Consider the following 21,261-nt stretch of genomic DNA (forward strand, 5'->3'; position numbering starts at 1 on the left):
CGAATGACATCCCCAAGAGGTAAAATATATAGTGAAAACAATAGTGGTCCTAAAACGGAACCTTGAGGAACACCGAAATGTACAATTGATTTGTCAGAGGACAAACCATTCACAGAGACAAACTGATATCTTTCCGACAGATAAGATCTAAACCAGGCCAGAACTTGTCCATGTTGACCAATTTGGGTTTCCAATCTCTCCAAAAGAATGTGGTGATCGATGGTATCAAAAGCAGCACTAAGATCTAGGAGTACGAGGACAGATGCAGAGCCTCGGTCTGACGTCATTAAAAGGTCATTTACCACCTTCACAAGTGCAGTGTCAGTGCTATGATGGGGTCTAAAACCAGACTGAAGCGTTTCGTATACATTGTTTGTCTTCAGGAAGGCAGTGAGTTGCTGTGCAACAGCTTTTTCTAAAATGTTTGAGAGGAATGGAAGATTCGATATAGGCCGATTAGTTTTTTATAATTTCTGGGTCAAGATTCGGCTTTTTCAAGAGAGGCTTTATTACTGCCACTTTTAGTGAGCTTGGTACACATCCGGTGGATAGAGAGCCGTTTATTATGTCCAACATAGGAGGGCCAAGCACAGGAAGCAGCTCTTTCAGTAGTTTAGTTGGAATAGGGTCCAGTATGCAGCTTGAGGGTTTGGAGGCCATGATTATTTTCATCATTGTGTCAAGAGATATAGTACTAAAACACTTTAGTATCTCCCTTGATCCTAGGTCCTGGCAGAGTTGTGCAGACTCAGGACAATGGAGCTTTGGAGGAATACGCAGATTTAAAGAGGAGTCCGTAATTTGCTTTCTAATGATCATGATCTTTTCCTCAAAGAAGTTCATACATTTATTACTGCTGAAGTGAAAGCCATCCTCCATTTGCGAATGCTGCTTTTTAGTTAGCTTTGCGACAGTATCAAAAATAAATTTTGGATTGTTCTTATTTTCCTCAATTAAGTTGGAAAAATAGGATGATCGAGCAGCAGTGAGGGCTCTTCGATACTGCACGGTACTGTCTTTCCAAGCTAGTCGGAAGACTTCCAGTTTGGTGTGGCGCCATTTCCGTTCCAATTTTCTGGAAGCTTGCTTCAGAGCTCCTCGGTTAGGTGGTTAACTGATTTTTGTCCTCTGACGTCCTTGGGTAGGCAGAGGGAGTCTGGAAGGGCATCAAGGAATCTTTGGGTTGTCTGAGAATTTATAGCACGACTTTTAATGCTCCTTGGTTGGGGTCTGAGCAGATTATTTGTTGCAATTGCAAACGCAATAAAATGGTGGTCCGATAATCCAGGATTATGAGGAAAAACATTAAGATCCACAACATTTATTCCATGGGACAAAACTAGGTCCAGAGTATGACTGTGGCAGTGAGAAGGTCCGGAGGCATGTTGGACAAAACCCACTGAGTCAATGATGACTCCGAAAGCCTTTTGGAGTGGGTCTGTGGACACTTTCCATGTGAATGTTAAAGTCACCAAAAATTTGAATATTATCTGCTATGACTACAAGATCCGATAGGAATTCAGGGAACTCAGTGAGGAACACTGCATATGGCCCAGGAGGCCTGTAAACAGTAGCTATAAAAAGTGATTGAGTAGGCTGCATAGATTTCATGACTAGAAGCTCAAAAGACGATGCCGACACATCTTTCTAGCTGATTTACACGCTGAAGCTATGTTGCGCTTGGTGACCTCTGACTGTTTCATCCTAACATCGTTGGTGCCGACGTGGATAACAATATCTCTATACTCTCTACACTCGCCAGTTTTAGCCTCAGCCAGCACCGTCTTTAGATTAGCCTTAACGTCGGTAGCCCTGCCCCCTGGTAAACAGTGTATGATCGCTGGATGATTCGTTTTAAGTCTAATACTGCGGGTAATGGAGTCGCCAATGACTAGGGTTTTCAATTTGTCAGAGCTAATGGTGGGAGCCTTCGGCGTCTCAGACCCCACAACAGGAGGAGTAGAGACCAGAGAAGTTTCGGCCTCCGACTCCGACTCGCTTAATGGGGAGGTTGGTTCTGGTGTCATGCAGGAAACCACAGAACTATACTGGGCATCATAATATAATTCCTCCCCAAAACCCTAAAACACAGACTAAGTAAGATATTATTGTGTGGTTGGAATCAGTGTCCCAAAGGAACAGGCATGATTCACAACCATGGCAGACCTTGATATCAATGATCAGTACAATCATTGACAGAGCAATCTTTCACAGAAGTTTTATAGAAGTTTGACCTCTTTTCTTTGTCTTTGGCAGTATGGAGGTCAATAGCATAATTCACTTTCCATTTGGCATGCTCTGCCTCTGTTATTTGTATGTTACACTGATATTACCAAAACTTCCCTCCAAAAAGACATTGGAAATGCATGGCATTTTTGTCTATTTAAGCAATAAGGCTTGAGGAGGTGTGGTATATGGCCAATATACCACGACTACGAGATGTTCTTATGCACGACGCAACACGGAGTGCTTGGATACAGCCCTTAGCCGTGGTATATTGGCCATATACCACAAACCCCCGAGGTGCCTTATTGCTATTATAAACTGGTTACCAACGTAATTCGAGTAGTACAAATACGTTTTGTCATACCCGTGGTATTGGCTTTCAGCTAATCAGCATTCAGGGCTTGAACCACACAATTTAGAATGTCTGAAATACCACAGCTTTCAGCCAATCAGCATCCAGGAGCAAAACTACCCAGTTTATAATATGTGATACACCTGTGAAGTGAGTGTAACCTCATTTCTATGTTGTGTTGTCTTACTTGGTATTGGAGCCTCTGAGGCTTCCCTAATGGCTGAAACGCACACAGAACAAGATGGTTAACTGTTTGTCTGTCTTTCTCTCCTCTAGAAACCAGCCAACATTCTGGTTATGGGGGAGGGCTCAGAACGAGGGCGAGTGAAAATCGGTAAGATGGGCTAAATGTACACACTGAAGTCAATACACTGTAGATGATTGATGGAGCGGGCTGCTGATTCAGTTATTTAAAGCTTAAAACTCTGTCAGTAGGTTGATTATACATCATATTATTTGTATTCACATTTGAAACTTGAATGTGAGCAAAACAGCTTAATAATGTGACCATTATTTCTATAGCAGATACAGTTAGTCGGAAGTTTAAATACACCTTAGCCAAATACATTTAAACTCAGTTTTTCACAATTCCTGACTTTAATCCGAGTAAAAATTCCCTGTCTTAGGTTAGTTAGGATCACCACTTTATTTTAAGAATGTGAAATGTCAGAATAATAGTAGAGAGAAGGATTTATTTCAGCTTTTATTTCTTTCATCACATTCCCAGTGGGTCAGAAGTTTACATACACTCAATTAGTATTTGGTAGCATTGCCTTTTAAATTGTTTTACTTGGGTCAAACGTTTCGGGTAGCCTTCCACAAGCTTCCCACAATAAGTTGGGTGAATTTTGGCACATTCCTCCTGACAGAGCTGGTGTAACTGAGTCAGGTTTGTAGGCCTCCTGGCTCGCACACACTTTTTCAGTTCTGCCCACAAATGTTCTATGGGATTGAGGTCAGGGCTTTGTGATGGCCACTCCAACACCTTGACTTTGTTGTTCTTAATGTCACGACTTTCGCCGAAGTCGGTCCCTCTCCTTGTTCGGGCGGCGTTCGGCGGTCGACGTCACTGGCCTTCTAGCCATCGCCGATCCACTTTTCATTTTCCATTTGTTTTGTCTTTGTTTTACACACCTGGTTTCAATTCCTCAATTACATGTTCATTATTTAACCCTCTGTTTTCCCCATGGTTTTTGTGTGTGTTTGTTTTATGTATTTCGGGCCTTATGTGTGGGCTTGCTATTTACTACGTGTATTTGGTAATTTTGAGTAAAGTTACTTTTATTACTCATCTCTGATGTCCTGCACCTGACTCCTCTGCACCAGCTACATCCAGACCTTTACACTTAAGCCATTTTGCCTCAACTTTGAAAGTATGCTTGGGGTCATTGTCCATTTGGAAGACCCATTTGCAACCAAGCTTTAACTTCCTGACCGATGTCTTGATATGTTGCTTCAATATATCCACATAATTTTCCTTCCTCATGATCTATTGATTTATTTTGTGAAGTGCACCAGTCCCTCCTGCAGCAAAGCACCCCCACAACATGATGCTGCCACCCCGTGCTTCACGGTTGGGATGGTATTCTTCGGCTTGCAAGCTTCCCCTTTTTTCCTCCAAACATAACGATGGTCATTATGGCCAAACAGTTCTATATTTCTTTCATCAGACCAGAGGACATTTCTACAAAAGGTACGATCTTTGTCCCCATGTGCAGTTGCAAACCGTAGTCTGGATTTTTTTATGGCGGTCTTTCCTTGCTGAGCGGCCTTTCAAGTTATGACGATATAGGACTCGTTTTACTGTGGATATAGATACTTTTGTATCTGTTTCCTCCAGCATCTTCACAAGGTCCTTTGCTGTTGTTCTGGGATTGATTTTCACTTTTCACACCAAAGTACATTCATCTCTAGGAGACAGAACGCGTCTTCTTCCTGAGCGGTATGATGGCTGCATGGTCCCATGGTGTTTATACTTGCGTACTATTGTTTGTACAGATGAATGTGGGATGAACGTGGTACCTTCAGGCGTTTGGAAATTGCTCCCAAGGATGAACCAGACTTGTGGAGGTCTACAATTTTTTTTCTGAGGTCTTGGCTGATTTTCTTTTGATTTTCCCATGATGTCAAGCAAAGAGGCACTGAGTTTGAAGGTAGGCCTTGAAATACATCCACAGGTACACCTCCAATTGACTCAAATGATGTCAATTTGCCTATCAGAAGCTTCTAAAGCCATGACATAATTTTGGGGAATTTTCCAAGCTATTTAAAGGCACAGTCACCTTAGTGTATGTAAACTTCTGACCCACTGGAATTGTGATACAGTAAATTATAAGTGAAATAATCTGTCTGTAAACAATTGTTGGAAAAAGTACTTGTGTCATGCATGAAGTAGATGTCCTAACCGACTTGCCAAAAATATAGTTTGTTAACAAGAAATGTGTGGAGTGGTTGAAAAACAAGTTTTAATGACTGCAACCTAAGTGTATGTAAACTTCTGACTTCAACTGTACATCAATGAGGTTGTTTACTTGACAATGGCTGCAGCTTTAACCTTCAACCAGCCTCTGAGAGGGTCTCTGAACACAGGGACACAGGACCAGGCAGAGAGCCTTAAAATGGCCACATCACACAGATCACACTATTGCATAACCCACTCCCCAGCATGGCACTGTTCTGGGATGATGTCACAGGTCTGCAGTGCCGGCCGGACTCTATTTATACCCTAACCCTGAGAGTCTAGCATTAGTGCTAAGTTATTGTTTTAGAGTCACTGAACCCCCATGATAACTGCTGCTCAGGGATGCCTGGGTGTCAATGGCAGTGTGGGTGTCACACTGCCATTGACACCCAGGCATCCCTGAGCAGTGTGACACCCAGGCATCAATGGCAGTGTGACACCCAGCATACCAGACCAGACCACCAAACTTCACTTCAAGTGCTGCACAGACACAGAAGACCTTCCCATAAGAATACAAACAGAAGCTCTTCCCATAAGACTACAAACAGAAGCTCTTCCCATAAGACTACAAACAGAATCACTTCCCATAAGACTACAAACAGAAGACCTTCCCATAAGACTACAAACAGAAGACCTTCCAAAAAGACTACAAACAGAGAACCTTCCCATAAGACTACAAACAGAGGACCTTCCCATAAGACTACAATCAGAAGACCTTCCCTTAACACTACAATCAGAAGACCTTCCCATAAGACTACAAACAGAAGACCTTCCCATAAGACTACAAACAGAAGACCTTCCAAAAAGACTACAGACAGAAAACCCTCCCATAAGACTACAGACAGAAAACCCTCCCATAAGACTACAGACAGAAGACCTTCCCATAAGACTACAGATAGAAGACCTTCCCATAAAACACACTGGCAGTGTGGTGCCAGGACAACAACCTCCCCCTCAATGTGAGCAAGACAAAGGAGCTGATCGTGGATTACAGGAAAAGGCGGGCCAAACTGGCCATTAACATCAACATGGCTGTAGTGGAGCGGGTCGAGAGTGTCCACATCACCAACGATCTATCATGGTCCAAACACACCAAGACAGTCATGAGGGCACGACAAAACTTTTTTCCCCCTCAGGAGACTGAAAAGATTTGGCATGGGTCCCCAGATCCTCAAAAAGTTCTACAGCTGCACCATCGAGAGCATCCTGACTGGTTGCATTACCGCCTGGTATGGCAACTGCTCGGCATCTGACCGAGGGCACTACAGAGGCTAGTGCATACGGCCCAGTACATCAATGGGGCCAAGCTTCCTGCAATTCAGGACTTATATAATAGGTGGTGTCCGAGGAATGTCCATAAAATTGTCAGAGATTCCAGTCACCCAAGTCATAGACTGTTTTCTCTGCTACCGCACGGCAAGTGGTACCGGAGCGCCAAGTCTAGGACCAAAAGGCTCCTTATTAACAGCTTCTACCCCCAAGCCATAAGACTGTTGAACAATTAATCAAATGGCCGCTGGACTATTACATTGAACCCCCTCCCCATTTGTTTAACCTGTACCCCCGGTACCCCCTATATATAGCCTCGTTATTGTTATGTTATTGTGTTACTTTTTATTATTTTTTAATTTAGTTTAATTGGTAAATATTTTCTTAACTCTTCTTGAACTGCACTGTTGGTTAAGGGCTTGTAAGTAAGCATTTCACGGTAAGGTCAACACTTGTTGTATTCGGCCCATGTGACAAATAAAGTTTGATTTGACTCCAGTGCTATGCAGACCTGGCCCATAAGATGACTTACTGACAGCATTGACATAAACACCAGCCATAAAGCATTGTATATTTTGATTTCAGAGAGAGAGAGAGAGAGGCAGGCAGGCAGGCAGGCAGTGGAATTCAAGCATGGTGGCTTTGACAAGCTATACATTAATCATGGTACAGATGTAGGATCTTAGTTTGATCAACCTGTTTCAGGAGAACATTCCATTTCAAATTGTAAAACTTGTAGTGTATTTGAGGTTAAAAAAGTCTTCGGAAGTTTGTAATTTCCACTTGAAAATTCAGACTTTTCTTTGTATTGACTTTACTTTGTTTAAAAGCTTTTTTGCGTTCCATTGGCTGTAGCCTGGAATAAAGTGGGCAGCCAGCGTCTTCTCCAGCCAGGGGATACCCATGGTGACGGGTTCTTGCCTTCCTCTCTTGCCTTCCTCTCCACTCTGGTAAAGGGCAAATATGATTTTGCCGGTTCCCTTGCCATTAGTTGTTCATCCCAGGAGCCTCCTGCATACCTATCCAGCGAGGGCATGGCAGGAGCTATAGGTTCCGCCACTTTGCATCGCTGAGCCAGAGGCCCGCCCACCATCATGTCAGTATCTCTGACTTGACCGAGCCCCCTCGATAATTCCTGGGAAGTCGGAGCGTAGGGAAGTTGGCAGAGCGGACGATTGTCCCGAAGGAGAGGTCGGAGAACTCTTCCCTCTCCTCGGTGTCACTGCTACACTTAGCCTCCCCGGGGGAGGGGAGGCCGTGAGCTTGGGTCAGTGGAGTCGGCCCTTTGAAAATCTTGTCCTCCATATCCCCAATGTCGTCAGTTTCATCATCTCCAGAAGAGCCCTGAGAGTGCGGAGATAACACCAATTGTTCCCGCCACATCTTGGAGGATAACAGGATGCAGCTGACGCATTCCGGGGGTCCTGGATGCCGTCCCTGGCGTGCTTTGGGCCCAAGCAAACGAAGCAAGTCGTGTGAGTCCAGAGCCGCCGAGAGAGAGGAACAGAAGCATTGAGCTCTTAAAAGATTTTGGGGGTGGCAGGACCGTCTTGAGGCTTATCTTGTCATGTAATTCTTCAGACCAATCTTCAGTCTCGCTGAAGGAAAAGTAATCCACATGATAATTCACATTTGCTGTTGCTGCAGGATTATTTTCCTGCTGTGACAAACTGGCTCAATTTAAGATCCTACATCTGTATGGCTTGCTCAACAGAGCCTGAGATCCTTCCTGAAACCGAACACTACCTCCCTCACTGAAATCAAATCAAAGTTTATTCATCATGTACACAGTTTACAGCAGGTACAAACGGTGCAGAGGCTTACTTGCCAGCTCCCTCAACAGTACAGTACAGTACAAATAACAATAATAATCAATATCAATAGTAGCATTGGGTTCAGGCCGCCCTGTGTTTCATTGTCATTTATTCACGTTGATACTATTATGTTTCCCCCACTATCTTATTCACGTTGATACTATGTTATGTTTCCCCCACTATCTTATATACGTTGATACTATGTTATGTTTCCCCCACTATCTTATATACGTTGATACTATGTTATGTTTCCCCCACTATCTTATATACGTTGATACTATTTATGTTTCCCCCACTATCTTATTCACGTTGATACTATGTTATGTTTCCCCCACTATCTTATATACGTTGATACTATGTTATGTTTCCCCCACTATCTTATATACGTTGATACTATGTTATGTTTCCCCCACTATCTTATATACATTGATACTCTGTTGTGTTTCCCCCACTATCTTATTCATGTTTTAGCTGACATGGGCTTCGCCAGACTCTTCAACTCTCCTCTCAAACCCCTGGCAGACCTTGACCCCGTCGTGGTGACATTCTGGTACAGGGCCCCTGAGCTTCTTCTAGGGGCCAGACATTACACCAAAGCAATCGGTGAGTCATTAGCCTTAAGGCAAGAGGTACATACATCAAAATACCTTCCATAGAAGTTATTATGTAGCCTGAATTATTTTCATACTAAAGGTACATACGTTGAAAGACATTTCAGAGAAGTTATTGTGATATTCATACCTAACACATGCTTCCTATTTTGTAACCAAAGCGTGGAGATTAGATGGAAATGAATTGAAAACCGACCAGCACAGACAGGCCAGTAGAACTTTGCTCCTTGATTGTTTACTTAAACAGTTTTTGCATTTACTCTTGTTACTCTATGCCAGCCTCAGAGCCATGTTTGGTCCTGTGTGGCTCAGTTGGTACAGCATGGCGCTTGCAACGCCGGAGTTGTGGTTTCGATTCCCACGGGGGACCAGTACGAAAAAGGACGAAAAATGTATGCACTCACTATTGTAAGTCGCTCTGGATAAGAGCGTCTGCTAAATGAATAAAATCTAAAATATACAGCTCTGGTCAGACTCAGTATATGTGGACATTCACAGATACCTCGTGGGTGTCATTGACAGCAAGGGCCTGACAAGCAGTGTGATGCGTGGTCTTTATCTGTATGAGGGGTATGTCTTGTGTATAATTAGCTAGATGACATCCCTAGCAAGGAAGCATGTTGTTTTACTGATTCATTGTATTATTTCACACACACCACACACATGCCTGCCTAACACAAACACACACACACGCACACACACACACACACACACACACACACACACACACACACACACACACACACACACACACACACACACACACACACACACACACACACACACACACACACACACACACACACACACACCTACTGTTTGTTTGCTGTTGTATTTGTACTGTTGCCAGTGTCTTCTGTCTGTGTTGTCCATTTTGTCTTAAATGGCATTTGTTCTTGACTTGCCTGGTTAAATAAAGGTTACATAAAATAAATCCCTGGAATACTTGCCTGGGAATGTCAAGTATAAATGACATGTATTACTCAATCGAGCCCTCCAGGCCAAACCCAACAAGCCCTCCAGGGTGTCATCACAGATACATACAGTGTAGCAGATCTACACACTTAAAGTCCCTAGGCATCCATTACAGCCTGTGACTGTTGAAAGGAGTTTAGAGGAGTTTAGTTTGTGTCTCATAATACACAGAGTACCCATTGTTTTCTGTGTCCTGTAGTGGAGAAACAGAGGGAAGAATAAAGACAGTCTCACTGACAGATATTTGAATCCTTCACTCTGTTTCTCCACAATGGGACATGTAATATAATGGGTACAAAAGGCTAGTTTCCAAACAGAGTGAAGGATGAAGACATTGTCACAGACAGATAGCCCTTGGTGGCTGATGTCTTTGTGTCTGTCCCTGCTAAGGTCAAAGGTATAGGCCCAGACCACTGAGTCTAATTGCTAGCTGCTTGTCTGTCCGATGCAGACATTTGGGCGATTGGCTGCATCTTTGCGGAGCTGCTGACATCGGAGCCCATCTTCCACTGTCGCCAGGAGGACATTAAGACCAGTAACCCCTTCCACCACGACCAGCTGGACAGGATATTCAGTGTCATGGGCTTCCCAGCAGGTCTGACCCACACACACACACACACGCACACGCACACGCACACACACGATAAAACCATGTGAAGAACACAGTAAAAGTCCAGTTACATTCTCACGGTCATGAAAGTCATGACGTATACTATGTCATCATCAACCTTGACCTTCTCATGTGCTTGTTGTCATAGCTACAATATGTACAGTAGATAACATTATCCTCTGGAGGTAGCATGTGCTTAGTCCAAGTATAAGAATTGGGTTAAAGTGACTGAAGTCTTTCTGTTTGAATTGGCCAGATAAAGATTGGGAAGACATCAGGAAGATGCCAGAGTACCCAACCCTTCAGAAAGACTTCAGGAGAACGACGTGAGTGGCTTGACATTCTGACCATACCTGGGCTTTCTCGGCTGTCAAATGATACCTGAACCTTTTACACACATCTTACATTATGTTTCAACCTTTCTCTCAAGGAGACAGCATGTTGAGACTATTCCCCTGCTTTAAGATGTCGGTTTTTGTCTTTGCTGTGTTTCACCCATTCTCAGGTATGCAAATAGCAGTCTAATCAAATACATGGAGAAGCATAAAGTCAAACCTGACAGCAAGGTTTTCCTGTTGGTAAGCACACCTTCTAGTAACCATTAGATGCTTGAACATAGGTGCCAGTTTATGGAGGGCATGCTAACGTATCTACTCAACCACACCGTAGGGTGATTTATACTTAAGCAATAAGTCACGAGGGGTTGTGGTATATGACAAATATACCACGGCTCAGGGTTGTTCTTATGCACGACACAACGCGAAGGTATATTGGCCATATACCACAAACCCCTGAGGAGCCTTATTGCTATTATAAACTGGTTACCAATGTAATTAGAGCAGTACAAAATGTTGTCATACCTATGGTATACGGTCTGATATACCACGGCTGTCAGCCAATCAGCATTCAGGGCTCGAACCACCCAATTTTATAATGGAGAATTTAAGATAAGGCCCAATCTAGATATTAGTGCTGTAAAACCAATACGCCTGGGCTTGCTGATCGGGTTTGCTTGGCACCACTAACCCAGTGTTCATTAACCACCTTTCAGCTCCAGAAACTCCTTACAATGGACCCCACTAAAAGGATTACGTCTGAACAGGCACTACAGGACCCATATTTCCTGGAGGATCCCTTACCAACCTCAGAGTGAGAGCTACTAAACTTCATTTTCCAAACACAGTCTAGATCGTAGTCATCCTCTCCACATATTAACACAGTTACATCTTCACCATGATACATCTGTCTGATAAACTAACAATGGAGATTGTTGATTAAGTGAACTAAAAGCAGCCCACTTCCAATTTGATTTCATAGTCATAGTCTGGTATTTGAATTTGATAGTTTCCTGTTTTTATCTTGAGTGGCCTGGTTGTGTGTGTGTGTTTTTTTTTTAACATAGATACAGTACCTTGCAAAAGTATTCATCCCCCTTGGCGTTTTTCCTATTTTGTTGCATTACAACCTGTAATATACATTCATTTGTATTTGGATTTCATGTAATGGACATACACAAAATAGTCCAATTTGGAGAAGTGAAATGAAAAAAATTACTTGTTTCAAAGAATTCTAAAAAATAAAAAATGGAAAAGTGGTGCGTGCATATGTATTCACCCCCTTTGCTATGAAGCCCCTAAATAAGATCTGGTGCAACCAATTACCTTCAGAAGTCACATAATTAGTTAGATTGCACACAGGTGTACTTTATTTAAGTGTCACATGATCTGTCACATGATCTCAGTATATATTACACCTGTTCTGAAAGGCCCAGAGTCTGCAACAACACTAAGCGAGGGGCACCACCAAGCAAGTGGCACCATGAAGACCAAGGATCTCTCCGAACAGGTCAGGGACAAAGTTGTGGAGAAGTACAGATCAGGGTTGGGTTATAAAAAAAGATCAGAAACTTTGAACATCCCACGGAGCACCATTCAATCCATTATAATAAAAAAAAAATTAAGAATATGGCACCACAACAAACCTGCCAAGAGAGGGCCGCCCACCAAAACTCACGGACCAGGCAAGGAGGGCATTCATCAGAGAGGCAACAAAGAGACCAAAGATAACCCTGAAGGAGCTGCAAAGCTCCACAGCAGAGATTGGAGTATCTGTCCATAGGACCACTTTAAGCCTTACACTCCAAGGAGCTGGGCTTTACAGAAGAGTGGCCAGAAGAAAGCCATTGCTTAAAGAATAAAATAAGCAAACACGTTCGGTGTTCGCCAAAAAGCATGTGGGAGACTCCCCAAACATATGGAAGAAGATACTCTGGTCAGATGAGACTAAAATTGATATTTTTGGCCATTAAGGAAAATGCTGTGTCTGGCGCAAACCCAATACCTCTCATCACCCCGAGAACACCATCCTCACAGTGAAGCATGGTGGTGGCAGCATCGTGCTGTGGGGATGTTTTTCATCGGCAGGGACTGGGACACTGGTCAGAATTGAAGGAATGATGGCGCTAAATACAATGATATTCTTGAGGGAAACCTGTTTCAGTCTACCAGAGATTTGAGACTGGGATGGAGGTTCACGTTCCAGCAGGACAATGACCCTAAGCATACTGCTAAAGCAACACTCGAGTGGTATAAGGGGAAACATTTAAATGTCTTGGAATGGCCTAATCAAAGCCCAGACCTCAATCCAATTGAGAATCTGTGGTATGACTTAAAGATTGCTGTACACCAGCGGAACCCATCCAACTTGAAGGAGCTGGAGCAGTTTTGCCTTGAAGAATGGGCAAAAATCCCAGTGGCTAGATATGCCAAGCTTATAGAGACCCCAAGAGACTTGCAGCTGTAATTGCTGCAAAAGGTGGCTCTACAAAGTATTGACTTAGAGGGGGTGAATAGTTATGCACGGTCAAGTTTTTTGTCTTATTTCTTGTTTGTTTCACAATAAAAAGAAATTGCATCTTCAAAGCAGTAGGCATGTTGTGTAAATAAAATTATACAAACCCTCAAAAAATCTATTTTAATTCCAGGTTGTAAGGCAACAAAATAGGAAAAATGCCCAGGGTGGTGAATACTTTCGCAAGCCACTGTATATCAAGAATAATTGGTCTTTGTACGCATAGCACCCAGCTAGTCTGTTTCTGATTATCTGTATCCCTCGTCTCATTCTCTCCTGTAGTGTATTTGCCGGATGTCAGATACCTTACCCAAAACGAGAGTTTCTAAACGAAGATGAGCCAGATGAGAAAACAGAGAAGAAAATAGAGGTGAAATGCTTTGGGCTATAGACTAAAAGTGTAATACTGGGATATGCATCAAGAACCCCCCACAATTCTGAGCCTTCTTTGTCCATATGCTTTTATTAACAACTGTCATCGTGCTGTCTGAATAGACCCAAAACACCTTACTAAATAGACCCAAAACACCTTACTAAATAGACCCAAAACACCTTAATAAAAAGACCCAAAACACCTTAGTAAAAAGACCCAAAACACCTTAATAAAAAGACCCAAAACACCTTAGTAAAAAGACCCAAATCACCTTAGTAAAAAGACCCAAAACACCTTAGTAAAAAGACCCAAAACACCTTAATAAAAAGACCCAAAACACCTTAATAAAAAGACCCAAAATACCTTAATAGAAACAGTAATGGAATGTCAGCCCAGCAGTAGGGGTTTCATAAGGTTATTGAAAGTGCAGGGTAAGGGTCCATTGAAAATGAGCAGTCTGGGGCCTAGGGTGATTTAGTGTTCTGAGCCGCTGCCTCCGGACCACATATACCACTGCAGCAGCATGGATTTGATTCCGGATCCATCTTTACTGTATACCTCTGTCCTATCCAATAAACAGAAAATATGGGAGGAGTGGGACTGCCTTAAAATAAGGGAAGAGAGAAAGACATACCATGGGATATGTAGGATTAAGGACAAGCTGCACAACAGCAGCAGCTTCAGCCAGCACCACAGGAGAAGGGTTGGTCCAATCACCTCTGGAGGTGAACGTCACTCCAGTTAGCCCGTCCCCTGATAACACATCGGCTAAACAAAGATGAGAAATCAGAAGGCAAAACTCTGAAGTATGTCAGGTGGTTGCCTTTAGTTCATGGGATACAGGTGGATGAGTGAGATATGAATCAAGAGGGAACCCCAGGCCTTCTCTCTCATACACTTTTTCTATGCGTATCTCGCTAAGCTCTCGAAAGCGTATCTCGCTAAGCTCTCGAAAGCTAAGCTCTCGAAAGCGTATCTCGCTAAGCTCTCGAAAGCGTATCTCGCTAAGCTCTCGAAAGCGTATCTCGCTAAGCTCTCGAAAGCTAAGCTCTCGAAAGCGTATCTCGCTAAGCTCTCGAAAGCGTATCTCGCTAAGCTCTCGAAAGCTAAGCTCTCGAAAGCGTATCTCGCTAAGCTCTCGAAAGCGTATCTCGCTAAGCTCTCGAACGCTAAGCTCTCGAAAGCGTATCTCGCTAAGCTCTCGAAAGCGTATCTCGCTAAGCTCTCGATTCATATCTTACTTGAGGTAAAGGTCACTGATGTGGAGCTGTTCCCCTGATAGCAGATAGGCTACAGGAGGCTTTACTTGGACCATAGTGTTACTGATAATGTACTGTTGGCTGGCTGGTATCAAACACCATGTTGTGAATATACCAGACCCTATAGAAAGCAGGTGCTTGTATGATGCCCAAGCCAAATCAGTGTGTTTGAGGTGAAGGGGAGTGTATGCATGTGCTACAGCCAGAGAAATACCAGTCCCCTTCCCACTGAGCGGTTTCTGCGAATCCCCGGCCCTGCATCACATTGGCAGCTGTTGTCAAGTAGGCAACACCTGATACAAGTGTTGCCTCAGAGCAGCTGTCAGGAAGGCTGCAGGGCCTCTGTGCCAACCAGGGCCCAGAGGGTATGAGAGGGACTCATTGTTTTAGCTGACCCAAACTTTCACGTGTCTCAGCCTCGTGGTCGTGGAGCTGTTGAGAAGTGATAAGCTGGACTGAAGGCTCGGAGCGTAATTCTTGTAAATCATTTCAGCCCACTGTTTACCAGGCCCAAACAAACACTGCAATACTGGGAACATACTTCCCAGTTCCCAAATACTGTAAACAGTGACCATGATTGATCAGTGAGCGATTTGTACATTTGGCTCTTGTTGAACAGTAATGTTGTCTTGATACCATTTATTGAGTTAGCAGACCTTATTTACTATGTGCATGTATGGAATATGTTTTGTATGGATAGGAAACTGTGAGTGTGTTGGTGCACAATGGAATATTATTGCAGTCTCCATCTGTTACTCTGTATCTGTCCAACTGAACATTAATGTGTTTGTCCTCCATCAGAACCCGGTCCAACAGCACCAGCAGACGACAGCCCAGGCCCAGCAGCAGAGTGGCACCCAGCAGGCTTCTAACCAGCAGAGCTCCACCCAGACCAACGGCAATGCAGGGGGCACTGGAGCCAACGCCGGGGGAGGCCTCCAGCACGGCCAGGATCAGGGGCCCCCCAACAAGAAATCTCGCACCGGGCCTTCAGGAGCCTCCTCAGGCACTGGGATCCACCAGGTTTGAGTTTTTACAGCCTTACATACATCCATAGTATTACTGTTCGTTTTTTAATTGAAAGGAGATGGAAGGCGATGACAGTCACCAACGGTTTATAACCTACGGCATGTTTGTTATCTAGGGTTGACTTATTCAAATTTGCTTAATCCAAATAGGCCCTTGGAGTACCCAGAACTTGTGCCATCAACAGTGTTCCTTTATTAATGATTAATTTGACTATGGAGTAAAAATTAATGCCTGTGAACTTTTCCCCAAAGAGCCCTCAAGGTTTAAAACACGTACAGACGCGTACAGCAGAGTATGTCAGGGACGTGCAAAACACGTGTTGTGCTCGGTTAGTGAACAGACACAACCCCTTCAACTCAGACCAGAGTGGAGTATTGTGCTAGCTAGTAGGATTGCAGGTCATGTTATATCAGAATGATAATGTCATTCCTCCAGTTCAGACTAGCCTGTTGATAAAGGTGACAGCAAAATAAGCTGCCCTCATTGTTGTTCCCCCTCTTGGCGCCTGCTCTATCTTTGACTGAGCCCCTATCAGGGAGGGAGGGAGGGAGGGGAGGAAGGGAGGGAGAGAGAGAGACTGTAGTTAGAGCAAGAGTGAGTTAGTAAGTGAGACTGTAGTTAGAGCAAGAGTGAGTTAGTAAGTGAGAAAGAGAGGGACTATGAGCAAGAGTGACAGAGTGGAGGTCATGGTACAGAGGAAGGTAGAGGGTATTACATATGAGAAAGGTAAGATAAAGGTGATCTCCCTGTTGTCCGGATCTCAATGGTGTTCTGTTCAGAGGTGTCTCCTCCTGGCTTGGCCCGGACCCTGTGGGGTTCTGGACTGACTGACTGACTGACGAGGTGCTAGGCTATATTTAGCAGGGGGCTGAGGCTGCATGTGGACAGCTGCTGGACTCTTCAAAGTCAAGCCTTAGCAGAACATATGTATTAATATCCCCTTGCTTTCTGGATGGGCAGACAGAGCTAGCTTGCTGTGGCGTCACATTCAACGCCCTACTTTCCCCCTCATTGATCACTTTCCCCAAGGCTATAGTATCCTAATGTGCACAACTCACTCCTCCTTTCTGCCTGTGAGTGTAGATAGATAGATAGACTGCTAGACAGGCGGCGACTGGAATTAGTTTGGCCGATGTCTCCGTACTTCAGGGGTTTCAGCCATTTTCTTCTCCTATTCCCTCAGCCCTCCATCCAAGCCCTCTTGGTCCCTGTCCAGCTGTAGCTCCTCAGGGCCTAAGAAATGTTTATCATCTAAAGACCAGGGACTTCTGCCTTTTCTTGCCTCTTTAAGAGGACATTTGGCCTTGGGCCCGGTCTGAGTTGGTTAGCGTGAGTCACGGTCAGTAATTAGTCATTGATTCAGAGCTTTCTTCATAGCTGTAGTGTAAGGTGTTTAGTTAGCCCTTCTGTTGACGTCTATTGATGTGTGGCTCAGTCCCCTTTTAACCCAGATCAGTAATTCATTCAGACCCCCAGGTCTTCGGCATCAGCCACTTTTGATTTTATTTTACTCCGTTGTGTGATATACAGTATACTTTTTAGGATATAGAATTGTAGGTCATGGTACTGTAAATAGCTTGGAATTGGGTCGGTAGTCTCTGGCTAAATATGTTGAGAAATCCATGAGAAGTAGTCCACATCTTTAGATGCCAAGTAAACAACAGTGGAAAGCTGTGGCGGTATGTTGATAAGCACTACAGATCTATGGCTGTGTGCATCATGCTTTTCTATTTGACTCGTTCTTGACCTAGAACTTATTCCGCCATTTTTACAATTGCAAACATTGCCAACAAAAGTAATTTCCCTCCAACAAGGTCTCCTAAGGTAAAGTTATGGAATAATTTATGTTGTATAGGTTTTATTTTCAAACCCCATGCAAGGTCAAAATAAACAATGGTATTTTTCCAGTGGTGTTGACCGATAAATAATGAATGACAAATGTGGTCTCTAGCTGTCAACGGTTTACTATTTCCTCTCCATTCTTCTCTCCACTTCAGCACTCCAGCTCCCGCCTTGGTTACCAAAGCAACGTCCAAGGTTCCACTCAGTCCCAGGGATACTCGTCGTCATCCCAGCAGAGCTCACAGTACTCACACCAGTCACACCGCTACTGAGGCTCTTAGAACAGGCCAGGGGCCTCTCCCAAACCAACCCTCGACCAAAAACAAACCTTAGCATAACCTCTCACCTCCCTCTGGCCAAGGTATTACTGACTCCTCCTCCTGATCAGACCTCATTATGTGTCAGATAATTCCAACAACACAACAGTCACTCATTATCCGCCTTCATGTCAGCCCTACTACACTGACTGACCCTGGCCTCACTTCCACCCAATGTCCTCACACTTACCCACCCGAGGGCACTGCAATATGAAGGCCAACTCAACATAGGAACCAAAAACAAACCCTGCCTCCTTGAGGGGTAGGACAAGATTTTTGTTTTATCATCAAGTGACAAAATCGATTGATACTAGATTATAAGAAGGAAACACGTCAGGTTCAACTGACTACACACGCCTACTACACAAAGACTGTGAACCATGACACTTACAAAAAACATGTTCTTCAAGAAGAAGAATTGCAGCTCTGTTCATATATAAATATATACTATGTAGTACATTTTTTACATTTGTTTAACAAGAGACTTGTTTTTGCTCGTTTGCTCTGTAGAGTTTGTTTACTTTGATTGTGGATGTTTTTGTAAATATTTAATGTTTCATTATTGTCCTTTACATGTTCAGTTTGTATTTCCTCTTATTCAGTCAAAGGACTGCACTGCTGAACGGATCTGCAAAGACCTGGAACAAATATGCCTCTTCAACTCCACACCCCTGGAATTAACCCAGGTAGAAAAATGGTTTCTTATAGTACTTATCCTGTGAACTAGTTGACTGGATCTGCACTGTGCGTGCGTGCGTTCGTGCGTGCGTCCGTCCGTTCGTCCGTCCCCAAACATACAGAGACTGAAGCTGGACATGGGATAAGACAGCCACTTCAGCTTCTTCTGTGACTAGGGAAGGGATGTGGAAACATTGACATCTTGTGGCTATTGACAGAACGGGACCTCTTGTTCAGTGATGGTGAACATGTATTGTGTTCAGTATATGTTACAAGGATCAAGGCAATCTTTATCAAGACCGTGCATTACGATTCTTTAAACTGCCTTTTGTGATGTTCAGAAACACAAGTCGTGTTCAACTGGCATATGTTGACGATGATGATCATCAACACTGTCTTTTTGTAGCCAAAGGAGAGAGACTCTTATTTTGTTTTCTATAGTAAGAAAACATTCACAGCAACAATACAAGGTACTAACATGTATTGAACAACTGATAGACTGCTCTCTGTGAAGCTGTTTGCTTCTGACAGTGATACTTCACAGTTCTTCAGCGTTTGATTTGTCTGTGATCTCTGGCTCATTCAAACAGGTGCATTTAGAGAGCCCCTCGTATTGAGAGATCTGCTGTTGATCATCATCTGTCTGTCTGTCCGTCTGTCTCCTCTCTCCTCACAGACCAGATTTCTTTCTCAGCACTCCCAGGTTACTGAAGTACAGTATGTCTTATGTGTGTTGAGGTGAATGCCAAAACACTAGATGAACAAGAGGGACTGCTCCCTCCTTGTTCAAGATGAGTTCCTAACAGTCGCCCAGAATGTTTTGCTTATCGGACTGGCTCTCTATTTGATGCTGATACATTGTAACTGTATTGGTTTGGGTTTGAGTTTCTCTTCTATTTTCCGTATGATCTGGCAGGCACACAGGCCCAGTGGATTAATAACAGCCTTCCCAGAACAGTGGTGTTTACTCGGGAACAAAACCAGCAACTATTGAACGTTTTTTTCTCTTTTATTCTATTGGCGCATATCTGAAGTATAGTTGAAGAGCATTGAGGATACATTAGATACTGTTTCTCAATTTATCTCTACACAAGCGAGGTATCAAAAGTATTATTCATTGTGCGGCTCCAACAAGTGATAGTGGGGCAAATAACTGTTAAACAGTTCCTATGCAAAATCACAGAGAAAGGTGCAATGCTTCAATTTTACTATGAGAGCATGAGAGTTTTCTTAAGGTTTTTAAAATGATTGGGATATCCATTTCCACATCGTAATTCTAATGTTGAACATCATAATTGAAGAAGGCATTCACTTGTTTCTTACAGCATTGTTAATTGTACTCTAAATGAAATATTGTAAAGAAATATAAACTATATGGATGGTATATGGGTCGTTCCATGAGTGCCTTTTGCGTCCCTGTGATATTTTAAGTAGAAATTGTGCACCAATTTTGAATTTTAAAAGCCTGCTATATTAAATGAAGTGCCCTTTTTAATATAGACCACATGTAGAATTCAATCCAATCTGATTATTATATGAATAAAGGCTTTCTAAAGTGCGAAAATCCTGTATTTTGACATGCCCCCCAGTTAACCCTGTGTCACTGAAAGGATGATTTCAACCCACTTAATCCAAACATTTCTCCAAGTTTCACCATTATTGTAAAGACCTAGTTATTTTGTTGCTTTGACAAAGTCATTTCTGGAGATTATTATTTATTTCATGTGATTAGTTATTAATTTACGTCTGTCCCTCATTTTAAGGTCAACCCTGTTATGTGAACTCAACTCTATTTTTAATATGGTGAAACTATTCCTTCTCAAAACAAATATTGAACATCTAATAGTCAAATCATAGTGTAAAATCAGGTGAGCTGGTTCTACTCTTTTTGGCCATTTTCTGTTGTTTTGTGGTGGAAAAATGAGCTGTTGCGCATAAAACGTCAACCTTGTTACCCGTAGATATACAGGCTAGAAATGTTTTAGCAATTTCTTATTTTTTTGTGAAGCTTGCGTTTAATTGCCACTCCACATGCACACAACATGATTCCATTCCCCCTGTCACGATAGGATTTATGGGTGATTTAAGATTAAATTGTCAACCATGTTACGGTTAACTGTGTTACTTTATTTGGCACTTATTAGGCACTTGCTATAGTAATTATTTTTGAATTTAACCTCTTGAGATGGGAAAACATATTTTTTATGAAGGTGAACATGTGCTCTCTATGACAGAATGTTAAAATTAGGTGAAATCCCCCCAGAATTTGGACCAAGTTACACTTCTCAAATGGCACCGAGTTGGTGGAACAACCCATACATTATACAATCATACAGTTGAAGTCGGAAGTTTACATACACTTAGGTTGGAGTCATTGGATGTAGTTCAAGGCCTACCTTCAAACTCAGTGCCACTTTGCTTGACATCATGGGAAAATCAAAAGAAATCTGCCAAGACCTCAGAAAAAAAATTGTAGACCTCCACAAGTCTGGTTCATCCTTGGGAGCAATTTCCAAACGCCTGAAGGTACCACGTTCATCTGTACAAACAATAGTATGCAAGTATAAACACCATGGGACCACATAGCCATCATAC

General features: G+C 43.0%; 1 protein-coding gene across 4 annotated transcripts in view; it reads left to right on the plus strand.

Annotated features, from left to right (window-relative positions):
* Positions 1-20,772, plus strand: part of cdk19 (cyclin dependent kinase 19) — a 54,567-nt gene extending 33,795 nt beyond the window's left edge. Inside the window, exons 5-14 of one of the 4 annotated variants that reach the window (XR_001320907.2) lie at positions 2,855-2,912; positions 8,594-8,725; positions 10,160-10,303; positions 10,575-10,644; positions 10,824-10,896; positions 11,370-11,467; positions 13,451-13,538; positions 15,602-15,823; positions 17,827-18,032; positions 18,591-20,772. Coding sequence is in view for 3 of the 4 variants with exons in the window: in XM_014144231.2 (XP_013999706.1) it covers positions 2,855-2,912; positions 8,594-8,725; positions 10,160-10,303; positions 10,575-10,644; positions 10,824-10,896; positions 11,370-11,467; positions 13,451-13,538; positions 15,602-15,823; positions 17,827-17,943 (1,002 nt within the window). In the remaining variant the exon portion in view is untranslated. Of the gene's footprint in view, positions 1-2,854; positions 2,913-8,593; positions 8,726-10,159; positions 10,304-10,574; positions 10,645-10,823; positions 10,897-11,369; positions 11,468-13,450; positions 13,539-15,601; positions 15,824-17,826 lie in introns of all 4 variants that reach the window. The other 3 variants (XM_014144231.2, XM_014144233.2, XM_014144232.2) reach the window with 3 other exon arrangements.
* The last annotated feature ends 489 nt before the right edge of the window (positions 20,773-21,261 follow it).

This window comes from Salmo salar, chromosome ssa15 (genome assembly GCF_905237065.1).
Source record: "Salmo salar chromosome ssa15, Ssal_v3.1, whole genome shotgun sequence".
NCBI lineage: Eukaryota > Metazoa > Chordata > Actinopteri > Salmoniformes > Salmonidae > Salmo > Salmo salar.